Here is a 23,644-nt window from a genome sequence, read left to right on the forward strand (position 1 = left end):
TGGGTGTGTCCCAGCCTGCAAGATGGAACTTCATGGCCAGTTTCTGCAAGGTCTCGGTGTTAGCAGGTGAACATCCTTCTGAGCTGCCATCCATCCAGAAATAGCTCTGCTACAAGTTTTCTTAGGCTCAAAGACTCAGAATGTTAATTACAGGCAGCTTCCCAGGAGCCCCTGAGGCCCAGCCAGAGCTGGTCTGAATGCAAAAGAGGTCCCCATACCCCCTCCCAACAATGGCAGGGGAGAGGCAGGAGGGAGAAGAGTAAGACAGTTATCACACTGTCTTCTGGAAAGATAGAGTGAGGGGCATGCTGACAGGGCAAGAAACCAAATGGGAAATCATGAAATTAGGACTTGCTGCTGGCTCTGCACTTGCTCTTACCCGGGCAAAGTGGGCAATCCTGTTGGAAGGATTCTGTCTGTGGGCTATGGGTGGACCCAGGGTTCTGTCTGTTCACAGGCCTTGGCCTGGACACAGGCTGGCCATACCTTACCAAGGGCCCCCCAACCTGCTCTGCCTTGGCTCAGAGAGGAAAGGCCCTTTCTGCCTGGGCTGGAACACTGGGCAGACTAGAGCACTTTCCCTCACCCTCCAGGAAAGCTCCCTGCCCACCCCAGCCTCCAGCCCCTTAAGCCCCTCCTTTCTCTCAGGTTGTGTTGAGGGTGAGAAAAGCAGCCAGCAACTTGTCCCCAGCTCAACTGTGACAGTGATGTGGGGCAAGGACAGAGGAGGGATCTCAGGTTCTGACCCTCCCAGGCCCCCAGGGAAGTGACAGCTGCAGGCCTTTCCCTCATTCCTGATCTCTGATCCCTCCCCCCAACCCCAGTGCTCTAAGTCCTACTCCAGCCAGTTCCTGGACACCTATGATGCCCACGACATGGCAGTGGATGCTGTGTCCTGGAACCCGTACCACACCAAGGTCTTCATGTCCTGCAGCTCTGACTGGACAGTGAAAATCTGGGACCACACCATCAAGTGAGGGGCATACCTTCCCTCAGGCCCTATCCTGGGCTGGGCTCTGGCGTGTGAGCCCTGTGTCATGAGTTTTCCACCTCTGTGCCACTCCAGGACCCCAATGTTCATCTATGACTTAAATTCAGCCGTGGGCGATGTGGCCTGGGCACCATATTCTTCTACTGTGTTTGCAGCAGTTACCGCCAATGGGAAGGTGAGTGCCCCCTTCCTCACCCTGCTGATTCCCCTACTGGAGGTAAGATATCTCAGGGTTCCCTCCTAGAGAGCCCACCCTGTGCCCAGGTCAGGTATGGGAAGGGGGGACATATGGACTGTATATTCTCAAGGGCCAGGCCACCCAGGGCCTGTCAGAAGAAGGGTCATTCATCCCATGAGGACCTGAAGAGAGAATGGAACTGTTCATCTTGAAGGAGAGAGCATTCTGGGTAATAAGATGCCATGAAGAGCGCTTATCTTCTCTGTGGGCCCTGGGGAAAGAGCTACTGGGTGGCAGGGGCCAGCCTGATGTAAGGAAAAACTTATGAGCCAAAGGTGATCTGTGATTGAACTAGTGTCTGAAAGGTAGTGAGTTCCCCATCCCTGAGAGTGTGCAAGCTGAGTCTGAGAAGGGGTGATGGGAGAGGTCTGTATTAATATTGAGAGTTGGTGAAAGCTAAGAAACATTTTGTGAGAAAATTTTCCTTATGGACTTTGATATGAGAGGCACCGACCCAGGGAAGTAGTACAGTGATTATGGCCTCAACCCCAATGTCAGTCAGTCATCTACTTGCTGAACAGGTGTTTACCAAGAGCCAACTAAGGCGCCCAGCTCCAGGCCACATGGCCTGGCAACTCAGGTCCCTGCTCGCACAGAGTTCAAATTCTAGTGAAGGGAAAGAGACAAAAAGCAACAACAAAATTCCCATAGCATCAAGTGCTAGACAGAGATTAAAAGAGGATGATGTGAGAGAAGGCAAATAGTGAATCGGTGGCATCTTACTACACTGATGAACAGTGACTGCATTGGGGTATGGTGGGGGGAGACTTGATAATATGGGTAAATGTAGTAACCACATTGTTTTTTCATGTGAAACCTTCGTAAGAGTATATATCAATAATACCTTAATAAAAAATTTAAAAGAAAAGAGAATGATGTACTTACACCAATGTTCATAGCAGCATTATTCATAATAGCTAAAAAGCAGAAACAACCCAAATGTCCATCATCTAATGAATGGACAAACAAAATGTAGTATATCCAAAATGATTATTATTCAGCAATAATAAGGAATGAAGTATTAATACATGCTACAACATGGATGAGCCTTGAAAACTTGCTTAGTGTAAGAAGCCAGTTGCAAAAGAACATACATTGTATGATTCCATTTACATATGCCTAGAATAGGCAAACCTGTAGAGACAGAAAGTAGATTTGTGGTTGCCTAGGATGAAGGGGGAGGGGGTTGGGAGAAAATGAGGAATGACTACTAATGGATATACAAGGGTTCATTTTGGGGTGATGAAATTTTCTACAACTGGTTGTGGTGACAGTTGCATCACTGTGAATATGCTAAAAACCAAGAATTGTACATCTTAAGTGGGTGAATTTTATAGTGCGGGAATTGTATCTCATAAAGCTGTAATAATTTTTTTAAAAGAGAGAGAGTGATGTAAAAGAGAAGGACTAGGTGGCTCACAGATAGTCAGGGAAAGCTTCCTTGAAGAGGTGACAGGCAAGCTGACAGCTGAATGACAAGGAGCCAGCCTTCTGAAGATGGTGGGAGGCATTCCAGATGAGGCAACAGCAAGCCTAAATGCCCTGAGGTAAGAATGAGCTTGAGGGGTTTGAGGAACAGGCAGGCCAGAGTGGCTGGTGTCTAGTAAGCAAAGGGGAGAGAGCATGAGATTAGAGTGCAGAGTGGAGAATCTAGAGTAAGAAATCTGGATTTTATGTATATGGTACCAAGGGAGACTATTGGAGGATTTTAGGTTTTTTAAAGGTAAGGTCTGGCTGCTCCATGGAGGCCGGATTGATTGTAGAATGGCAGGAGCAAAAGTAGGGAGACAGGTTAGGACCCTGCTGCAGTTGTCCAGGCTAATGGTTGCTAATGGTTTGGACTTAGGATATGGTAAAAATTAGTTCAAACATTGGTTGAGCATGAGCACTGAGCACCTTATATGTATCAACTGGTGTAAACCTGGCTCTGCCATTTATGAGCAAATTAGCCTTAAGAGCCTCTATCTTCTCGTTGATAAAATGGGGACGATAACAGAACCTACCTTGCAGAGTGGCTGCTAACATACTTGCCCAGCTTTCTAGTACACAGTAAGTACTCAATAAATGGTAGCTGCTATTATTGTTAGTTTTGCATAGACTTAAATTTTCTCCTAAGCTTTTTATTCTCACTCCCTCAACCACAGGAAAAACAGAAACACAAATCCCTTCTCCCTCTGCCTCCTGCTCCAGTATACTAGTTTCTGTCGTGTTTCCCCAGAAAGCCCAGGGACTGGTTATCATCCCTGAGTGGCTGACACCCATCTTTCCACAGGCACATGTGTTTGACTTGTCCATCAACAAGTACGAAGCTATCTGTAACCAGTCTGTGGTGGCCAAAAAGAAAAACAAGATCACCCGTGTGCAGTTCAATCCTATCCACCCCATCATCATAGTGGGTGATGATCGTGGGCAGGTCACCTGCCTCAAGCTGTCACCTAACCTGCGCAAGATGCCAAAGGTATGGGCTTGTGGAGTTAGGGCTGCTGGAAGATATTCTCCATAATGGTGGGGGCTGAGAGAAAAGAGGAGCTGGGGTTGGTTCTGGCTTGAGAAACCCAGGGTAAGGGTTGTGTCAATGTCCAAATGAGTTGCATAGGAGAAGTAGGTTTGTGGGGATAAAGTATCAATTTTCACATACAGAATCTGAGTTACCTGTGGGGCCCCCAGGCAGAGACATCTGGTGAACAGGCAGTTATATGGGTCCAAAGTCTGTGGGGAGCATGTGGGCATCATTGGCTTAATTGGTGTAGACCAGGTCGCCCAAGCAGGGGGCTTGGGGCTTAGTCACTGCTTCATTGGCTGAGCTGACACAGGGCTTCAGCTCCAGTGGTCCCTGAGCTGGGAAAACAGAAAAGGAGGGTAAGTAGGTCAGCATTTAGGCAGTCCTCCTTCTGAGCTCTGGTTCCTTTCTGGGATCTATAATGATCTGGAGACTGTGCCCAGAGCTCAAGAGCCCCAAATACAGGCCATGGAGCCCAGAGCCATGACCTCAAAGTCTAGATCTCAGAGTCCTGATTCAAACTTAAGAACCCAGGCCTTAGAATCCAGAGCCCAAGAACCCAGTACCCAGTTCCTCACATTTTGGAGCTGTGAAAGGAAATGGAATTTGCTTTCTGCCAAGTTCTGGGCCAGGATCAGAGATGGGCCAGGGCTGGGCCATGTTGCCCTGATAACTGTACCTCCAAACTGCACTTTGAGGTATTTACTTACAGTTTGAGGCAATGGCAGGAGCCTGCCTCTTTCAGCTACTGACACCTACTAAGGCAGGGGCACCAAACCATCCCTCTGGTACTGGCCTGGTCCAGTCCCTACAACGACCAGGCTAGAGTTTAGCAGGGCCTGTAATTGTAGCCAGCTGGGGGAGGGGGTGGACTTGGCTATAAATACTCAGAGAGCTGCTAAGCTCCTGCAGCTGTGGCCCAGAGGCTGTGGTGGGCTGGGGGTGGGGTTAGGAGGGACCGGGTGGGGTACAGTGGGATGGGATGGGATCGGGAAGGAGGGTTGGGCTTAGTCTGAAGCTCTTTGCTGAGACCAACTAGTTGGCCTCAAGGAGGGGGAAGGAGGCAGCACCATTTGTGAAACAGATTGAATCTGCTCTTAATTTAGTGAGAGAGATTCAGGCTTGAGCTGGCAAAGCTTGACACCCCAGTGGGAAGGATGATGGTCACCCCTTGGGGCAGGGGTATAGCCATCACATTGTAAAGGTGGTAGATCTGGGTGGGGGCCTACCCTACTCATTCTGACAAGGGAGGCAAGGATCTTCCACAGTCCCAACTGCTGAAGAGCAAGGGTCGGTCATGGCTTGGGGGGTTGTTGAGCTCTGTACAACTGCAAACCTCTATCTCTGAGGATCTGAGTAAGGGACATCTGGGGACTAGTACTTGGGTAGATTGGAGGTTCCTGTGAAATTGCCATTTGATGCTGTCAGAAGCCAAGTGATTCACGCAAAAGGAAGTCCTGCTCTGAGCACTCCCATGGGCCACGGTCTCCTGCCCTTTCTAGAGGGCTTGGCCACAGAGGCCCAACCTGGCTCAGGGAGCTTCCCATGATTTGGGTCAGAGATCAGCTTGTCAAAAGTCAATGACTCTCTTTCCCTAATTGCTGTATAGATGGAAAACTGAAGGTCAGAAAGGGAAGGAACCTGCACACAGTCATGCAGGGAGTTAATGACAAAGCTGAAACTTAAAGTTAGGTCCCCTATCTCCCAGGGTATGGAGTGAAGGGAGAGAAAAAAACATCTCTGCCCTCTGCCTCAAGAATGCAGAGGTGAGCTGTGTAGTGGCAAAGGCACTAGGACCCAAGGGGAGGAGGAGACAGATTTGGGAGTAGGTGCAGACATCACACCAAGAGGAAATCCTGCATGCTGTCAGCAGCCAGGGTGAGGTCAGGAAGGGACCTGCTGGCCTGTACTACCCGCTGCCTCACAGCCCATGCCAGATTCAGGCTGGGCCATCAGCAGGTAAGGCTGGGGCAGGTGCCAGTGAGCAGTGGGCACAGGTGGCTGAGAGAGTAGGGGCTCAGGAGCAGAGGGACACCCTCCCCTACCCTGGCTATGTCTGACATAGCAGGCCTGGATCCAGATGGCATCCCACTCCCAACCTGACCTGAAAGCATTAGGGAAGAGAACTAGGTGAGGGCACCTGTGGCTTTGTTCACACCCATCTGCCACTGACCTCTTAGGCCCGTCAGGACTCAGCCAGGGGCCTCCTGTGGAAAGGGTGGTCCCATCAGTCAGGCCCAATCTCTCTCTCCAGGGCTACAGCTCCCCCTGGATTGAAAGGCTAGCTCCTCTAAGGGTCAGTGGGTAGATACTTTCTCCCACTCCTCCCAGTATTAAGACCCTGAACCTCAGGTTCAGAGCCACAGCTGAATGCTTCTTGCAGGCTCAGCGGGGCCCCTGTAACACCTAACCTGAGTTGGGGAAGGATTGTGTGGCAGTGGGGAGAGTCAGGGATTCAGAATCTATCTGGGCAGGGGAGGGGTGGGGCACAGGTAGGGCATGCTGGGCAGAGGAGGCAATGCTGGGACCTAGAAACAGGTAGCCCATCCCTCACCATTCCTCCCCAGTGTATACTTTGCCTCTGCACAGGAAAAGAAGGGGCAGGAAGTGCAGAAGGGTCCAGCTGTGGAGATGGCAAAATTGGACAAACTGCTGAACCTGGTGAGGGAAGTGAAAACTAAGATCTGAGGGCCTGACCTCAGTCCCTGTCCTATTTCTTGAACCCAGTACTTGTAGCCCCTGACTCTGGTACTCAAGCCCAGCCTTAGCACCCAGTATATGACCCACTTGTTCAGATCCCAGCATCTTCCCATAGCACCTCAGCCCAGGACTTGGACCTAAACCACCATCACCCCCTCCTACTTTTCATAAATAAACCTGTGTCTGGAAGCCCACCCCACACCTTTAATTTTGCTACTGCAGGGCCCCCAGGAAGAGAAAATCTCAGGGTACAGCCATATAGTTCCATTTATTATCCAGCAAACAGCGGGAGGACCAGAGGAGGGGCCCAGCCTGGACACCCTCCCATTATTGCCACGGATTCCAGTTTGCTTTCCCAAACTTGAGGGCCTAGAGACGCTTGGCCCAGGGAGAGAGTGGACCCAGTCCCTGGCCCTTCAGATGGAGCAGAGTCCAGATGGCCCTGGCTCTAGCACCAACTCATGAACCCCCACCCCAGGCCTGCCTACCTAGGGCCACCAGAGCCCTTCTTGAAGCCAGGCTGGCTAGACTGGTCTGCTAGATCCAGCTCCAGACAGGCTGGACTCTTGAGTTCTGGATCCCACACTGATTGGACCATGGGATCCTGATTCCAGACTCTGGGTGGGGTGGACTTAGGTTCCAGATTCCAAGCTAGGCCAGGGGACTTCAGGGCTGCAGCAGGTAGCTGCCTTCATGGCTGGGCTTCTGTGGCGGGGGCGCCTTCTCAGGACAGGGGCCAGGGCTGGAATTGGGACTGGATTCAGAGAGGGAGTCAATGTCGGCAGAGCGGGAGTGGCAGGCCCAGCAGAGAATGACCCAGAGCAGCAGCAGCAAGAAGCCTACGAGGCCATTGCAGACGATGGCGATGAGAGCCCCCTGGGAGATGGCTGCCCCCATGACAGGCAGCACCGTCAGACCAGCACAGACTGCAGGGCTGCCTCAATGGCAAGGCCCATGCCGAGGTGGGACTCCAGTGTAGCTGGCCTTCCAAAGAGGCTGTCCTGTCCACACACTCAATGATTCCTGGGCAGTGAAGATGTCCCCCGCAGTCCTGAGCCTGTGGAGGGGGGGGGTACAGAGCAAATGAAAGGGTGAGGAGGAAAGGGTGGGGTGAGGCCAAGGAGCAGAGGAGTAGAGAAGACAACTCCCTCCCTCATCCCTGGCCTCCCTGGCAGAGGACTTTAGATCCCAGCAGGCCCAAATACATCCTCAGGTCTGGCTCTGGGCAGTGGATGGGGGGATGTAGCCACAGTGGGGAAGCTGGAGTAACCTATATCTCATTCTCCTTAGAGACAGCCTAGCCCTGCCTACCAAGCCTCCAGCCCTCAAAAGCCCTGTGTGAGGGGGTGAGATTGAGGAAGCCAAGCCTTAGAGGATGGGGGCTGTGGCCAGCTTTAGTGTGGCCCGGTGCCTCCCCCATCTCAGGACTCCAGCCAGCCAGCCCAGGAGGCCTCCGGAGGTGCCAGCTCACACAGAGGGAACTTTGTGGAGGCCCTGGCAGGCATGTGTGGGTCTGTGTATACAAGGCTGTGTACCTAGGTGTGCCTCTCTGTGGGACTGTCTCTCCAGGTCAGGAGTGTGTGTCTGGCTCTCACTCTGTCTTTCAGTTCTCTTGCCTAAATGTCCCCTTCTGCCTCTGTATACCCACCGCTATGTTCGGGGAGCTGTCTGTCTCTGTGTCTCCATCTCTGAACGTCTCAGTGTGTCTCTTGTGTGTCTCATTTCTCTCCCAGTCTATCTTTTTGTGTATCTCTGAGTCTGTGTGTCCTTTTCTCCCTCTCTCTGTGTGTATGGGTCTCTTGTGTCTCCCGGTCTTTTTTCTCAGCTGTATGTCCCTCTGTCCCTATGGACGTGTCTCTCCCCTTCTCTGTGTCTGTGTAGTTCGTGCGTCTCATGTGCCTCCGTCTTTGTGTCCAGTCTTTCTCTGCGTCTCTGTGTGGGTCTCTGTCTCTTTATCTCCGTCTCTGGGTCTCTGATTCTCGGCACCCGTGCCCGTGGGGGGAGGGCCTCCTTACCTGAGTTGAGCCCGGTGCGCGCTCGCGGGAGGGTCCTGGGCAGCGGGATGCTGGACGCCGACTGAGGCTCAGAAACCTGAGGGCGCGCTGTGGGGGCACAGGGTGGGGGCCGGCGGTGGGAGGCGGGTAGGGGCGACGTCCCCTCCCCTGGCCCTCCCCCTCGGCCGCGCAGCCTCCGCCGGCCGCTCCCGCCGCGGAGCGACCGGGGCGGCCTCTGCCGCGGGCGGTCTGCGACGAGCGGGTACCTCCTCCCCCTGGGGCGGCGCCTCCTCCGCGGCCGCCGCCGCTCGCTCGCTCGGCGGCGCTCGGGCGGCTGCTACGGGCCCGGCGCGGGATTCGGCTGGGCTCGGCTGCGTTCGGCTGAGTTCGGGTGCGCTTGGCTGAGCTCGGCTGGGCTCGGCTAGGCTCGGACAGGTTCGACCAGCAGCAAAAACAGCGAAGAGCCCCGCCTCCTGGGAGGCCGGCTGCCGGCGGCCGGTCGGGGGCGGAGTCGTCCCCGCTCCGCTGCCACCATTCAATTGGCTGACCGCGCTAGGCTCTCGTGCCATTGGTCGTGGCAGGGGTGGACTGCCTCGCCCCTTGTGCAGGCGGTGGAGGGGGGCGGAGGGAAGGCTGAAAGGGCTACCCTGCTTGATCCCTCCCGAGGGAGTGGGGCGGGGGCGAGGGCCCCATTCTTACAGGGATTTCTAGCACCTTCCACACCTAGAAGAGCTTCACACTCAACCCCTGAGAAAGGCCAAAGCCTCTGTACCCCCATTCCTGAGGAGACTGCCCCTTGGTATCTGCGAGAGGCCTCTGTCTCTGAAATTTGTAGGAAGGCTTCGGGCTCCCCACATCTGGTAGGAGACTGAACCTCCTTGTTTTGATGTAAGTCCCCCCTACCCCCGCACGTCCACTTTCACCTGGGTGTAGACCCGGCCCACTTCAGAGAATCTGTAGGTGGCTCCACATTCCCTAGCTCCAGGAGGAGTAAGCGGTTCTGCCAACACAAGCTCTTTGGACACATTTATTGAGTTCATGTGCCTGTATTGATCACTGATTTGTGCTTTGCTCTTCTATGGGGGAGCTTAAGACAGAAAGGAATGGGATACTCTGAGGGATGGCTCAGCCCTGGCTAGAATGGAATGACTCTCCATCCTAGAAGATGCTGACTCTCTCTATCCTAGAAGCTCTCCTAAAAGGAAGATCAGCTTGGGCAGGAGCTGTCAGGTGGCCTTCCTACCTAACCTCATATGCCAGTCACTTCTGAGTATTTGGAACTGGACCCTTTATTTTTTTTATTTTTATTTTTTTTGGTATCATTAATCTACAATTACATGAAGGACATTATTTTTACTAGGCTCCCCCTTCACCAAGTCCCCCCCACATACCCGTTCACAGTCACTGTCCATCAACATAGTAAGATGCTGTAAAATCACTACTTGTCTTCTCTGTGTTGCACAGCCCTCCCCGTGCCCCCCCACGCTATATATATATAATCGTAATGACCCCTTTCTTTTTTTCCCACCCTTATCCCTTCCTTCCCACCCGTCCTCCCCAGTCCCTTTCCCTTTGGTAACTATTAGTCCATTCTTGGGTTCTGTGCTTCTGCTGCTGTTTTGTTCCTTCAGTTTTCTTTTGTTCTTATACTTCACATATGAGTGAAATCATTTGGTACTTGTCTTTCTCCGCCTGACTTATTTCACTGAGCATAATACCCTCTAGCTCCATCCATGTTGTTGCAAATGGTAGGAATTGTTTTTTTCTTATGGCTGAGTAATATTCCATTGTGTATATGTACCACATCTTCTTTATCCATTCATCTACTGATGGACATTTAGGTTGCTTCCATATTTTGGCTATTGTAAATAGTGCAGCGATAAACATAGGGGTGCATCTGTCTTTTTCAAACTGGAGTGCTGCATTCTTGGGGTAAATTCCTAGAAGTGGAATTCCTGGGTCAAATGGTATTTCTATTTTGAGCATTTTGAGGAACCTCCATACTGCTTTCCACAATGGTTGAACTAATTTACATTCCCACCAGCAGTGTAGGAGGGTTCCCCTTTCACCACAACCTCACCAACATTTGTTGTTTGTCTTTTGGATGGTAGCCATCCTTACTGGTGTGAGATGATATCTCATTGTGGTTTTAATTTGCATTTCTCTGATGACAAGTGATGTGGAGCATCTTTTCATGTGTCTTTTGGCCATCTGAATTTCTCCTTTAGAGAACTGTCTATTCAGCTCCTCTGCCCATTTTTTAATTGGATTATTTGCTTTTTGTTTGTTGAGGTGTGTAAGTTCTTTATATATTTTGGATGTCAAGCCTTTATCGGATCTGTCATTTATGAATATATTCTCCCATACTGTAGGGTACCTTTTTGTTCTATTGATGGTGTCCTTTGCTGTACAGAAGCTTTTCAGCTTGATATAGTCCCATGTGTTCATTTTTGCTTTTGTTTCCCTTGCCTGGAGAGAGATGTTCAAGAAGAGGTCACTCATGTTTATGTCTAAGAGATTTTTGCCTATGTTTTTTTCTAAGAGTTTTATGGTTTCATGACTTACATTCAAGTCTTTGATCCATTTCAAATTTACTTTTGTGTATGGAGTTAGACAGTGATCCAGTTTCATTCTCTTACATGTAGCTGTCCAGTTTTGCCAGCACCATCTGTTGAAGAGGCTGTCATTTCCTCATTGTATGTCCATGGCCCCTTTATCGAATATTAGTTGACCATATATGTTTGGGTTAATGTTTGGAGTCTCTATTCTGTTCCATTGGTCTGTGGCTCTGTTCTTGTGCCAGTACCAAATTGTCTTGATTACTGTGGCTTTGTAGTAGAGCTTGAAGTTGGGGAGTGAGATCCCCCCCACTTTACTCTTCCTTCTCAGGATTGCTTTAGCTATTCAGGGTCTTTGGTGTTTCCATATGAATTTTTGAACTATTTGTTCCAGTTCATTGAAGAATGCTGTTGGTAGTTTGATAGGGATTGCATCGAATCTGTATATTGCTTTGGGCAGGATGGCCATTTTGATGATATTAATTCTTCCTAGCCAGGAGCATGGGATGAGTTTCCATTTGTTAGTGACTGCTTTAATTTCTCTTAAGGGTGTCTTATAGTTTTCAGGGTATAGGTCTTTCACTTCCTTGGTTAGGTTTATTCCTAGGTATTTTATTCTTTTTGATGCTGTTGTAAATGGAATTGTCTTCCTGATTTCTCTATTAGTTTATTGTTAGTGTATAGGAAAGCCACAGATTTCTGTGTGTTAATTTTGAATCCTGCAACTTTCCTGAATTCCAATATTAGCTCTAGTAGTTTCGGAGTGGAATCTTTAGGGTTTTTTATGTACAATATCATGTCATCTGCAAACAGTGACAGTTTAACTTCTTCTTTACCAATCTGGATTCCTTGTATTTCTTTGTTTTGTCTGATTGCCGTGGCTAGGACCTCCAGTACTATGTTGAATAACAGTGGGGAGAGTGGGCATCCCTGTCTTGTTCTTGATCGCAGAGGAAAAGCTTTCAGCTTCTCGCTGTTCAGTATGATGTTGGCTGTGGGTTTATCATATATGGCCTTTATTATGTTGAGGTACTTGCTCTCTATACCCATTTTGTTGAGAGTTTTTATCATGAATGGATGTTGAATTTTTCGAATGCTTTTTCAGCATCTATGGAGATGATCATGTGGTTTTTGTCTTTCTTTTTGTTGATGTGGTGGATGATGTTGATGGATTTTCAAATGTTGTACCATCCTTGCATCCGTGGGATGAATCCCACTTGGTCATGGTGTATGATCTTTTTGATGTATTTTTTAATTCGGTTTGCTAATATTTTGTTGAGTATTTTTGCATCTACATTCATCAGGGATATTGGTTTGTAGTTTTTTTTGGTGGGGTCTTTGCCTGCTTTTGATATTAGGGTGATGTTGGCTTCATAGAATGAGTTTGGGAGTATTCCCTCCTCTTCTATTTTTTGGAAAACTTTAAGGAGAATGGGTATTATGTCTTCCCTGTATGTCTGATAAAATTCCGAGGTAAATCCATCTGGCCTGGGGGTTTTGTTCTTTGGTAGTTTTTTGATTACCACTTCAATTTCGTTGCTGGTAATTGGTCTGTTTAGATTTTCTGTTTCTTTCTGGGTCAGTCTTGGAAGGTTGTATTTTTCTAGGAAGTTGTCCATTTCTCCTAGGTTTCCCAGCTTGTTAGCATATAGATTTTCATAGTAGTCTCTAATAATTCTTTGTATTTCTGTGGGGTCTGTCGTGATTTTTCCTTTCTCGTTTCTGATTCTGTTGATGTGTGTTGACTCTCTTTTCCTCTTAATAAGTCTGGCTAGAGGCTTATCTATTTTGTTTATTTTCTCAAAAAACCAGCTCTTGGTTTCATTGATTTTTGCTATTGTTTTATTCTTCTCAATTTTATTTATTTCTTCTCTTATCTTTATTATGTCCCTCCTTCTGCTGACCTTAGGCCTCATTTGTTCTTCTTTTTCCAATTTCGATAATTGTGACATTAGACCATTCATTTGGGATTGTTCTTCCTTCTTTAAATATGCCTGGATTGCTATATACTTTCCTCTTAAGACTGCTTTTGCTGTGTCCCACAGAAGTTGGGGCTTTGTGTTGTTGTTGTCCTTTGTTTCCATATATTGCTGGATCTCCATTTTGATTTGGTCATTGATCCATTGATTATTTAGGAGCGTGTTGTTAAGCCTCCATGTGTTTGTGAGCCTTTTTGCTTTCTTTGTACAATTTATTTCTAGTTTTATGCCTTTGTGGTCTGAAAAGTTGGTTGGTAGGATTTCAATCTTTTGGAATTTACTGAGGCTCTTTTTGTGGCCTACTATGTGGTCTATTCTGGAGAATGTTCCATGTGCACTTGAGAAGAATGTGTATCCTGTTGCTTTTGGATGTAGAGTTCTGTAGATGTCTATTAGGTCCATCTGTTCTAGTGTGTTGTTTAGTGCCTCTGTGTCCTTACTTATTTTCTGTCTTGTGTTTTTGTCCTTTGGAGTGAGTGGTGTGTTGAAGTCTCCCAAAATGAATGCATTGCATTCTATTTCCTCCTTTAATTCTGTTAGTATTTGTTTCACATATGTTGGTGCTCCTGTATTGGGTGCATATATATTTATAATGATTATATCCTCTTGTTGGACTGAGCCCTCTATCATTATGTAATGTCCTTCTTTATCTTTTGTTACTTTCTTTATTTTGAAGTCTATTTTGTCTGATACAAGTACTGCAACACCTGCTTTTTTCTCTCTGTTGTTTGCATGAAATATCTTTTTCCATCCCTTGACTTTAAGTCTGTGCATGTCTTTGCGTTTGAGGTGAGTCTCTTGTAAGCAGCATATGGATGGGTCTTGCTTTTTTATCCATTCTATTACTCTGTGTCTTTTGATTGGTGCATTCAGTCCATTTACATTTAGGGTGATTATTAAAAGGTATGTACTTATTGCCATTGCAGGCTTTAAGTTTGTGGTTACCAAAGGTTCAAGGTTAGCTTCTTTACTATCTTACTGTCTAACTTAACTCGCTTATTGAGCTATTATAAACATGGTCTGATGATTCTTTATTTCTCTCCCTTCTTATTCCTCCTCCTCCCTTTTCGTATGTTGGGTGTTTTGTTCTGTGCTCTTTTTAGGAGTGCTCCCATCTAGAGCAGTCCCTGTAAGATGCCCTGTAGAGGTGGTTTGTGGGAGGCGAGCTGGACCCTTTCTTCATCCCACTCTACATATTCCCCATGGATGAGCATATCCCTAAAACTAAAGATTCTCAGTGATCCCAAATCCAGCATTAATTTGGATTAAGTGCCTATATAAGTGCCTATCAGAATCAAGGTGGTGTTGATTCCTCGTTTTGCCACTTAACTTTGTGACCTTGGGCAAGTTACCTAACCTTTTTTTAGCCTCACCTTCCTCATCTGTAAAATGGTTTCAGTAATAGCTAAATCTAATCTCGCAGGGTTGTGAATCACTGATTTATACCAGACCAATCACATCTCAGCAAAATGCCATTTGATACAATCCCAAGGACCACATGGACCCTCCCTCCAATGCCATGAAATTCAGATAAGATCCCTATAAATCCAAATGTTATCCTGCAAATGAGAAAAGGAAGGGTAAAATAATCTGAAAAACAGAGTCATTCAAATATACTGAATTACTTAGAGACTGTCTAAAATAAAATTTTGGACTTCACTGAGTTTATCAAAATGAATTAAATTTTAGTTACCCTGCCCAGCAGGGTGGGGGCATTGTGAGCAAGATCAAGTCCATTCTAGGACACAGAGGAGAGTGATATATTGCATATCTGAATGTAATATGAATGAATTTTGGATCCAGCTGCAGTAGTTCAGATTTTATCCTGAAAACAATAGGGAGCACTGAAGAAGTTTGAGCAGAGGAGTAAATGTAATCATATCCAGAAATGAGAAGGATGATTTGGGCTAATTGGTGGAAGGAGGGATTGAAGGCATTTGAGAGTGAAGATAAGGAGTAATGACAAGGGACTAAAGTGATCTAGGGGAATAGGAGTAGAGAAAACAGGAAAGTATTAAGGATATTTGGGAGTTACAATTGGCACGACTTAAAGCTACCTAGACCTACAGGATATGGTGGGTAACAGGGAGGGAAAAGTCTGGGATAACTCCCACGTTGGTAATTAAGGAGTTGCCCTTTACTGAGCTAGAGGACATATGACAAGGGATGAGTTTCAGCAGGAGCCTCGGGTGGTGGGGATGATGAATTCTGTTTTGGATATGTTGTATTCGAGGTACCAATTGGGCACCCAAATTAAGATGTCCAATAGACAGTTGGATAAGCAGATCTGAGGTTCAGAAAGAAGTCAGGCTGAAGATAACATTTTGTGAGTTATCAGCAAAGGAATAGTAATCAAACAATAAAAGTGGATGAGTTCACCCAGGAAGAAAAAGAACTGGCTTAAGCAGAAAGATACATTTATAATCAGATGCTGAAACCTGAAGACAGGGGTGCCTCAGGAACTGGAACTAGTGGACACAAAAGCCATTTTTTGTGAATGTTACCTCTCATCTCTATTACTTTCTGATTGTCTCCTTCATTTCCCTCCCCTACCCTGTCCCAGTCCCTGTCATGCCCATCCCCAGATTGGCATAAAATGTTCTTCTGGTCCACAAGGTGAAAACACAACTTTGGACAATCCCACAGCTTAAAAGTTTATTGTCCAGGCATCCAAGAAGATACTAGTTTTTTTCTTGGTTGCAGTTTTCAAATTCCTCAGGAACAATTACTGTTAGCCCATCTTAGTTAGATGCTTAACTCTGGACTAATCAACCATAGCCAAGGAATGGATGAGGATCAAATTGTCTAACGTGGTCCACGTGATAACCCCATGAACATTGGTGGTGGGGTAGTGGTTCCTAGGATAGGGGAGATCCTAAAAAAGCAGAATGGCAGGTGTTGAATATAGTCTATCTTTGCCCAACACACACACATCATTTTCCAATGTATGATTCCAAAAATGCCCTCACCTGCATAATCCAACCATCCCACTCTACATATGTCAATAAGTTCAATGAAGGTTTTAATAATAAGTTCATTATGGTTTTAAATATGAACTCTCCAAAGAAGGGCAGTTCAATAACACATCCAGCTACTGCTTCTGGAAGTTATATCATAGAATCATTATTGTTCATGTATAGGTTCTTTGGGTAATGTCCTTTCATGTTCCAGTCGGGTCTCTATAAAGTGTGAATAAGGCTTCTAATAATCCCAATGCCTTTGTTTAAGCTGACTTCGAACTACTCTCATCCTCCCCCAAAACTCTGATATTTAGAGATAGAAGAAATAGAGAATACAATAGAGTAAAAAGAAAGCACTGTACAGTGGTCACTAATCCAGAGCATCATCTATATTTTTTTGGACCGTGAATAAAAATGTTGGAACTAGGCATCTGTTTGTTGACTCACTACTTTGGCTACATAGTTCCTCAGCCAGCCAATCTAGTTACCCTAGGTTTTGCTCACAGAATGTGATACCTTCCTTATCCAGTGTTCTGAGAACGCCATTGTGGAGTTCTCTGTGGGGAACTGTAATGATTAGCACTACACTTTCTTCTGGTGTTTAAGGGATTATTTTGGGATTGAGCAATCACAGATCTCTGCATTTGAGGATGGGGTGTGGTTTTATTTTTCTTCCCAGATGATACAATTCTTTTAAAACCATAATCAGCTGTATGTCAATTTCATCTGGAGGAGGATTCCTTTTGCTAATAACACATTTCATTGGTCCTAATTGGTTTTTTTTCCTGGTTTTTGTTGTTTTTCTAGTTTAAACAACTCTGAAATCAGTGTATGTCTTACAATTAATGGCATGTAATAGTCTCTTAACCTCTTTTTTCTTAATAGTTTATAAAATAACTTGCCTCTTATAATTGCTGGAACATGAGATTTATTAAATATAGTAATTTTATCAGAATTCTTTTTTACAAATAATAGATTACACTCTGGGTATTGAGGCATATAAAGGATTTGTTAAAAGATGTTATTTAGCACAATTGTTAGGAGGGTTGGAGAAATGGACTTAGGCTCAGTTTCTAGGAACAATACCCAAAGCAAACCACACAACCTGAGGAGGAAACCACAGCATTGCTACTCCAAATACTAAGCACCAAGAGTTCAATCTGCCAGCTTTACAAGTTCTGTGGCACTCCTGTAGTAAGAACTCAAAATTGCACCACTGGGAACCACCTGTTACCACTGCCACCCCCCAAAGACTGGACACCTGTATGACCTGCAACAACAGAAACTGAAGTCCTACTTGTCCCCACCCTGCCTCTTCTCTCTCCATTTTTCTCTCCAGACAAGCTTCATAGGCCTCTCCAATCCACATAGTCTGATGGTTCAGACAAGTCTCAATTTTACAGCTTAAACCCAGGTACCCAATAAGATGTTAGCTCATCTCTTTCGGTTCGTTCTGGCTTATCTTTCTCAGTTCTAGTTCCAAAGTTTCTAGGGACTTTAGTTCTCATCAGCCTGGCTTTGGTCAGATGCCGGGCCCTGAACCTGGAACTAGGCATCTGTTTGTTGACTCACTACTTTGGCTAATAAGGGTTCATAACATGGTGGCTTCCATGATAGCCATATGACTGAAAGGCACTTCCCACCAGAAGCCAAGAAAGGACAGAGGTTCAGGGAGGGAGGAGTCAGCAATCCAAAATGTCAAAGAGAGGTCCAGTAGTTTATACAAAAGGGACCACTGGACTTAAGAACAAGGTCGTTGATTATCTTGGCAAAAAGCAGTTCCAGTGGGCAGTGGACAGTGAAGATGTGGTATGTGGTGGACATCAGATTTTAGAGGTTTTAAAAGTAAGAAGTTGAGGAAACAAAGATGACTTTCAAGAGGATTGACAAGAAATTAGGAGGAAAGAGAATCGAAACAAAAGCATGTGGAATCAGAGAAAGTTTTTTTTTTAATTTCTAAACATTTCTTACATGTTTCTTACACAGGCATGTTTAAATAGCAGTGGGAAGGAGCCAGAAGAAAGGATATAATTGACAGCTATTTTTATTATTACTGTCCATCTCCCCTGGGCTGTGCAGATCCAGGCAGGCAGGGACAGGGACTAACCCCTAAGGCCCAGGCAGAAGGTGTGAGCCACTTTAGCTTTTCCTACATCACACTGAAAAGTAGGGCAGAGAGAGGAGGTGCCTGGCTTCAGGACTGAGTGACCCAGGTTGGGGCCCTAGGATTACACCATGGTCTATGCCCAGACAGAGAGGCCTTGTGTGGAAAACAAAGGGTCCCAAGGCTGGAGCCAGTCCTTGGGAGGTGGGGGCAGGGTGGACACAAAGCAGTTACACTCTTGGACAGGCAAACTTGCCCTATGCTCTGATTTCTCCATCTCAAAACCGTACCAGTCGTTGCCCCATACCCACCTACTCACTCATCATCCCTGCCAACTATCACCTGCTTTCTCAGCACCACATCCCCACCTCCCATCACTCCTCAGCCACTGCCCCCATCTTCTGCTCTCACCATTCCTGAATCTGGCTCACCAAGGTCATGTTCACCTTCTTGTCACATCCAGTGAATACTTTTTTGTCCTTATCTTTGTTGATTTCTTGACAGCACTGAGGCTGTAGAAGCCTTTTGAAATCCTATCTTCCCTTGTCTTTCATGAAGCCGCTCTCTCTGGGAACGTTTATTCCTCCTCCTAAAGCAACAGCCACTGTTCATTAAGCACCTAGACCCTGTCAGTGCTCTACATCATTATAGACATCCCTCACCTGAATGCAAGACAGGTCCAGGCAACAGGTGAAGGAACGCATGCTCAAGGCAATCTTGGGGTTTTCCTAAGGCCCCACAGCAGCAGTGATAGAGTCTGGATTAAAATCCAGATTTGCTGCAGGCCCTCAACTCCAGCATGCTGTCTTCCTCATCTCTCTGGCCCCTCCTCAGCTGCTTTGGTGGGCTCTGCTCTCTGCGCCCACCCTCTTAGGTGAGCTCTTCCTCTGCACATGGCTTCAGTGTTCATTTTTGTGCTGACAGTGCATTGACACCAATCCAGACCTCACTCCCAGGTCCCAGACTTGTATTTGTTGCTGCTGCGGTGGCTACTGTTATTAAAAACTAAGATTTATGGAGTGTTTACAACATGGCAGGCACTGTGCTTATTTCCTTATGTATATCAGCTCATTGAATCTTTACAATGACCCTATGAGGCATGCGCTATTTTCCTATTTTCCACTTAAGGAAACTGATCCTTAGAGACATTAATCACCTTGTCCAAGGTCAACAGGAACCCAGGTTTGTCTGACCCTAGAGTTTGTTCTCTTAACTGCTGACTAGACGCCTTCTATCAAGAGGTCCCACTAGTGCCTTACACTTGACAGGTCTACATCTGAGCTTGTTTGCCCCTTGCTGAGTGACCTTGACAAGTGATTGAATATCTGAGTCATGGTTATTTAAACTTCCCCAAAGCCTGTCCTCCTCCTGTGCTAACTAGTTCAATAAACAGTCCTACCATCTCCCAGTCAACAGAGTTCATACAAGGCTTTTCCCTCTCCCTTCTCTCCCCACTCCACGTTCATTAAGACTTGGTGACTGTGTGCTCTAAAAACCCTTGGCCCTGAGATCCTCATCCCGACAGACAGGGAGAAAAAAGGCCCAGCCATCTTCCTGAGACAGGAAAGGGAAGACTACAACTGGACCAAAACTCAGTCTATATCTCAGTAAATTATCCCAGCCTGCTAGCTCCTGCCTCAGGCAGTGACATCCCTTGGGGGCAAAAATCAAAAGGTATCCTTCTCTGCATATACATACACACTAAGACGTGTACATACAACCTGCAAAGCAGAGACACACATATATACAAGCAAAGACACATGTATATAGAAACAACAGCCTACCCGCAGACACAGGCATGCACATGAAAATAGACATCCATACAGAGATACACCTGACACTCACTACACACATACCACATATCCAGGAAAATACATATGAAGAGGTTCACAGGTCTCCATAACACATGCACAGGTGCATGCAAAGGTAAACCTACTGACAAACTTGCACAACAGGTGTCAAAAAATGTGTTTTGGACCATTGACTGAGGAGAGAAGTCAGAGATAAAGGCACAGATGAGTTTTCTAGAGATTGGATGAATGTATGTGGCAGACAGACTGGTGGGAGAGGCAGCCAGGTGGCAATAGGGAAGGGAGAGATCCTGACATGAAGGAAAGAGAGTAATGGTTATTTATATGGTACGAATTTCCCAACTGGCCCTCATTTATTCATCTATTCATTTAATAGTTACCCAGCTGGGTCCTCTGCTAAGCTAGGTAGGTAGATGGGGCTGGGCTGCCCCTTCCTCACATATACCCAGCTGATGAGGGAGAGAGATCTATCCATGAGCTAACACAGTGATGAGTGTAGTGATGGGGGATGACATTCCACCTCTGGGCAGCAGGGGAAGGTAGGTGGTGTCAGGAAAATCCGAATCAAATACTGAACCAGTAGAAGCTTGGGGGATGAAAGATTTGGATGAGGAGGTCAACTTGGGCCAGGGGAACAGCACATAGGAAGGTTGTAAACATTAGTTTCCTTTTGCTGTTTTCACAAATTACCATAAATTTAGTGACCTCAAACACACAGATTTATTCTCTTACAGTCTGAAGGCCAGAGGTCTGAAATCAGTTTCACTGGGCCAAAGTCAAGGTCTGGGAAGGGCTGGTTCCTTTTGGAGGCTCTGAGGGTAGAATCAATTCCCTTGCCTTTGCAGCTTTGAGAAGCTGCCTATATTCCTTGGCTTGTTGACCTTTCCTCCATCTCCCAGTCTCTGCTTCTGTTATCCCATCACCTTCTCCTCTGACTCTGATTCCTCCACCTTATCTTCTATTAGGATGGTCATGATTACATCAGGACCACCTGATGATCCAGTATAATCTTCCCATCTCAAGAGCCTTAACTTAATCACAGCTGCAGAATCCCTTTGCCATATAAATTAACATTCAGAGGTCCTAGGAATTAAGATATGGACACATCTGGGGCCATTATTCAGTCTATCACTAGGGAGGTGGCATATTTTCTCACAATCTTTAAACATCCTCTAATGTAGATCTTGTTATTCCCAGATTGAAGATGAGGAATCTGAGGTTTACAGATGTTAAGTGATTTGTTATAAACCAAAAGAGATGGATGGATGGATGGTCTTTTTTAAAAAATAGATTGAAAAAAGATACATGCTTATTATTTTTAAATTATCTATAAGCCATAAAAAGAATACAAAGAAAAATGCACAAATTACTCAGTATCTCACCAGCCAGAAATGATCATTATTAACATTTGGTAGTCATAAAGCATTGAGAAAGAGAAGTGTGTAGAATGAGAATCAGGCAGGTGGAAAAATTATATAAGAATAAGACATACTGTACAAGCTATTTTTTTAACCAAAAGCACAAAGTATACTTTTACTGGAATTTAATAGAGGGAAAAGAAACAAATGAAAATGAAGGAATAATTGAACTTCAGCTAAATATTTCTTCACCTCAGAAATACTCATTCCTAAAAGACCCCTTTCAAGTTAAGAAAAATGATTTTGATTAAGAGATTAGAGTAGGATTTTTGGCATTATGTTTCAGTTTTATATGCTATTAGTTGCTCTGAACTATGAAAAAAAATGTGATTAGTACTTATACTCTCCTTTTCACCCCCTCTCAACTTCAGATTATGTTGCCAATGTTTTCAGTTTATCAAGGTTTATAGTATTTACATCCTGTTCTGCAACTAAAATCCCCAGTTTAATCTAAACCTAAATGGAATTAATGTTTACCACCAGTCCTTCTACCATGAATTTCCCTTCGTCAACTCATTATTTTTATTCATCTCTTAGCAGACTGGATTTTGTCACTGAGTCATGTTTTCCAGAAGGGCTCACGAGTTCTATATCCCCAAATAAGTGACTGAGATCAGCCACTTTTTTGGTTATGTTTTGGGGTGACACTCTTTTACCCTCAAAACTTTGTAGATACTGTTCTGTGATCGTTTTATTGAATATCACCCTGGAGAAATCTGAGATCTGAATTTTTCCCTTGTATATGACTTGCTTTTTCTGCCTAGGTTTCAAAGGTATTCTTGTTTTATCCCTAAAGTTTGATAACCAAATCAGTCTGTCTTAATGTCAAATATTCTGTATCAATTTTTCTTGTATAGTGTGCACTTCCAATCTGAATATTTAGTTCCTCCTTCACTTCAGAGAAAGCTTTTCTGTATTTCATACCTTAATGTCTTTTTCTGTTCCGTTTTTGGAACTTCTACTTTCAGGTCCCCAACAATTATGCTTATAGTAGCTTGTCTTTGTCATGTCTATTAACTTCACTCTAATTGCTCTAATATCTTTATCTTTGCCATGACATTTATTCTCACTATCTCAAGCCTTTCCTACACATGATTTGGATTTTCAGCAACACCTACTCTGTTTTGCTGTCTCTAGTTTATTTAGTACATCTATAAAGGTATTGTTTTGGCCCTTTATTATTTTTCTTTAGTTCTGTAATCTCCCTTTTCATCTCATTCTGTTGGCTTATCATCTTGTCTCTGAGGTCTATTGATTGCATACAATTGTTAGGGTCTGTAACAGGAAGAACTTTACAGGAACTGCTTTTATTCCTGTGGTTGTGTTTTCTTCTAGATTGGGGTCTTCATCTATTTTTTTGCATTCTGTCTTCCTTGTTCCTTTTGCCTCCATTGCTCCCTTCTTTCCTGCCTTCCTCCCCACTTTCCCTCTTTCCTTCCTGCCTATATTGGGGCTGTGGCTTGTATACCTTCAGGCCGTGCCATTTCCTTTCCTTTTACAACTATCTACCATGGCTCCCATTTAGCACATCCTTGCTCTGCAGTGGAGGTCCTTAAACCTCTTCCTATCTTGTCTGGACCAAGGAGCTGGCTACTGCTTTCAAACCCACCCACCCCATTTCTGTAGCCTGCAGGTGGCTTGGCTGGGGCTGCCTGCTGACCTTGATGGGGTTGGAGTGCTGTCTGAAGTCCTGTTAGAGTTCTTGCTCCAGCTGGGGTGTGGCGCACATGCCGTCCTGTAGGCTTTGGCTTGGCTCCCAAACCTTAACCCCACATGCTGGAAGATGCCATGGCAGCACTTCTTGCTTCTCCTTAGGGACTTCTACTTACAAAGGGTTTTTTTCCCCAGACTTCTCCTAAGACTACCTGCTCACTCAACAGTCCATTTCCTACAGGTTGCAGGATCTGAGTGAGAATTTTGGGTATTTTGTTGACTCACCTTTACTTGATGCTACATTTGGGCATGAGGTTAGGAGACATACCACTCACCCACTGCACCACAATCTTCTGTTACTTTCCTTGGCTGTCACATTTTAAAGTTTATAAAACAAATTTCCTTGTTTGGTTGGACTTGAATTTGTAGCAGTATTTTTGTTTTGGTTATTTTTGGCTTTTGTCCATTTTGTTAGTGGGGTGTAGGAAAGGGGTAGGATTCTGTGACGGCTTCACTTTTCTGTCCTCACCCAGAGATCCCAGCCTTGCCGTGTACATACCTCTTCCCTCAATTCATACCCACCACCTCTGGGCAAGACCCTTGCAGCCCCCAGCCCCCAGCTAGGGTAAGTCGCTGGGGTAAGACAGGGGCCTGCCCATAGGAGGCCTCAGAACATAGTGGGTGTTCAGTCCACGGTAACGAAAATGAGCAGGTAGGGTTTCATGGAAGCAGCCTCAT

The 23,644-nt window shown here is 45.8% G+C and overlaps 2 protein-coding genes across 3 annotated transcripts in view; one reads left to right on the forward strand and one right to left on the reverse strand.

Moving 5' to 3' along the window:
* DNAI1 (dynein axonemal intermediate chain 1) overlaps positions 1-6,584 on the forward strand; it is a 52,328-nt gene extending 45,744 nt beyond the window's left edge. For both annotated transcript variants that reach the window (XM_036898020.2, XM_036898019.2), the window contains 4 exons: positions 825-973; positions 1,067-1,166; positions 3,502-3,687; positions 6,319-6,584. In XM_036898020.2, coding sequence (XP_036753915.2) covers positions 825-973; positions 1,067-1,166; positions 3,502-3,687; positions 6,319-6,417 — 534 coding nt within the window. In that variant the 3' untranslated portion in view covers positions 6,418-6,584. The remainder of the gene's footprint in view (positions 1-824; positions 974-1,066; positions 1,167-3,501; positions 3,688-6,318) is intronic.
* Positions 6,585-6,678: 94 nt separating this feature from the next.
* Positions 6,679-8,673, reverse strand: ENHO (energy homeostasis associated). Its single transcript, XM_036898026.2, has 2 exons — positions 8,445-8,673; positions 6,679-7,486 (listed from the first exon to the last, which is right to left on the reverse strand). The coding sequence occupies exon 2, from the start codon at positions 7,324-7,326 to the stop codon at positions 7,096-7,098; it is 231 nt and encodes a 76-aa protein (XP_036753921.1). The 5' UTR covers positions 7,327-7,486; positions 8,445-8,673; the 3' UTR covers positions 6,679-7,095.
* Positions 8,674-23,644: the final 14,971 nt, after the last annotated feature.

Source organism: Manis pentadactyla, chromosome 3, assembly GCF_030020395.1.
Source record: "Manis pentadactyla isolate mManPen7 chromosome 3, mManPen7.hap1, whole genome shotgun sequence".
Classification (NCBI taxonomy): domain Eukaryota; kingdom Metazoa; phylum Chordata; class Mammalia; order Pholidota; family Manidae; genus Manis; species Manis pentadactyla.

Coding starts and splice junctions, on each gene's coding strand:
- ENHO (XM_036898026.2), bottom strand. CDS start 7,326: ATGGGGGCAGCCATCTCCCAGGGGGCTCTCATCGCCATCGTCTGCAAT.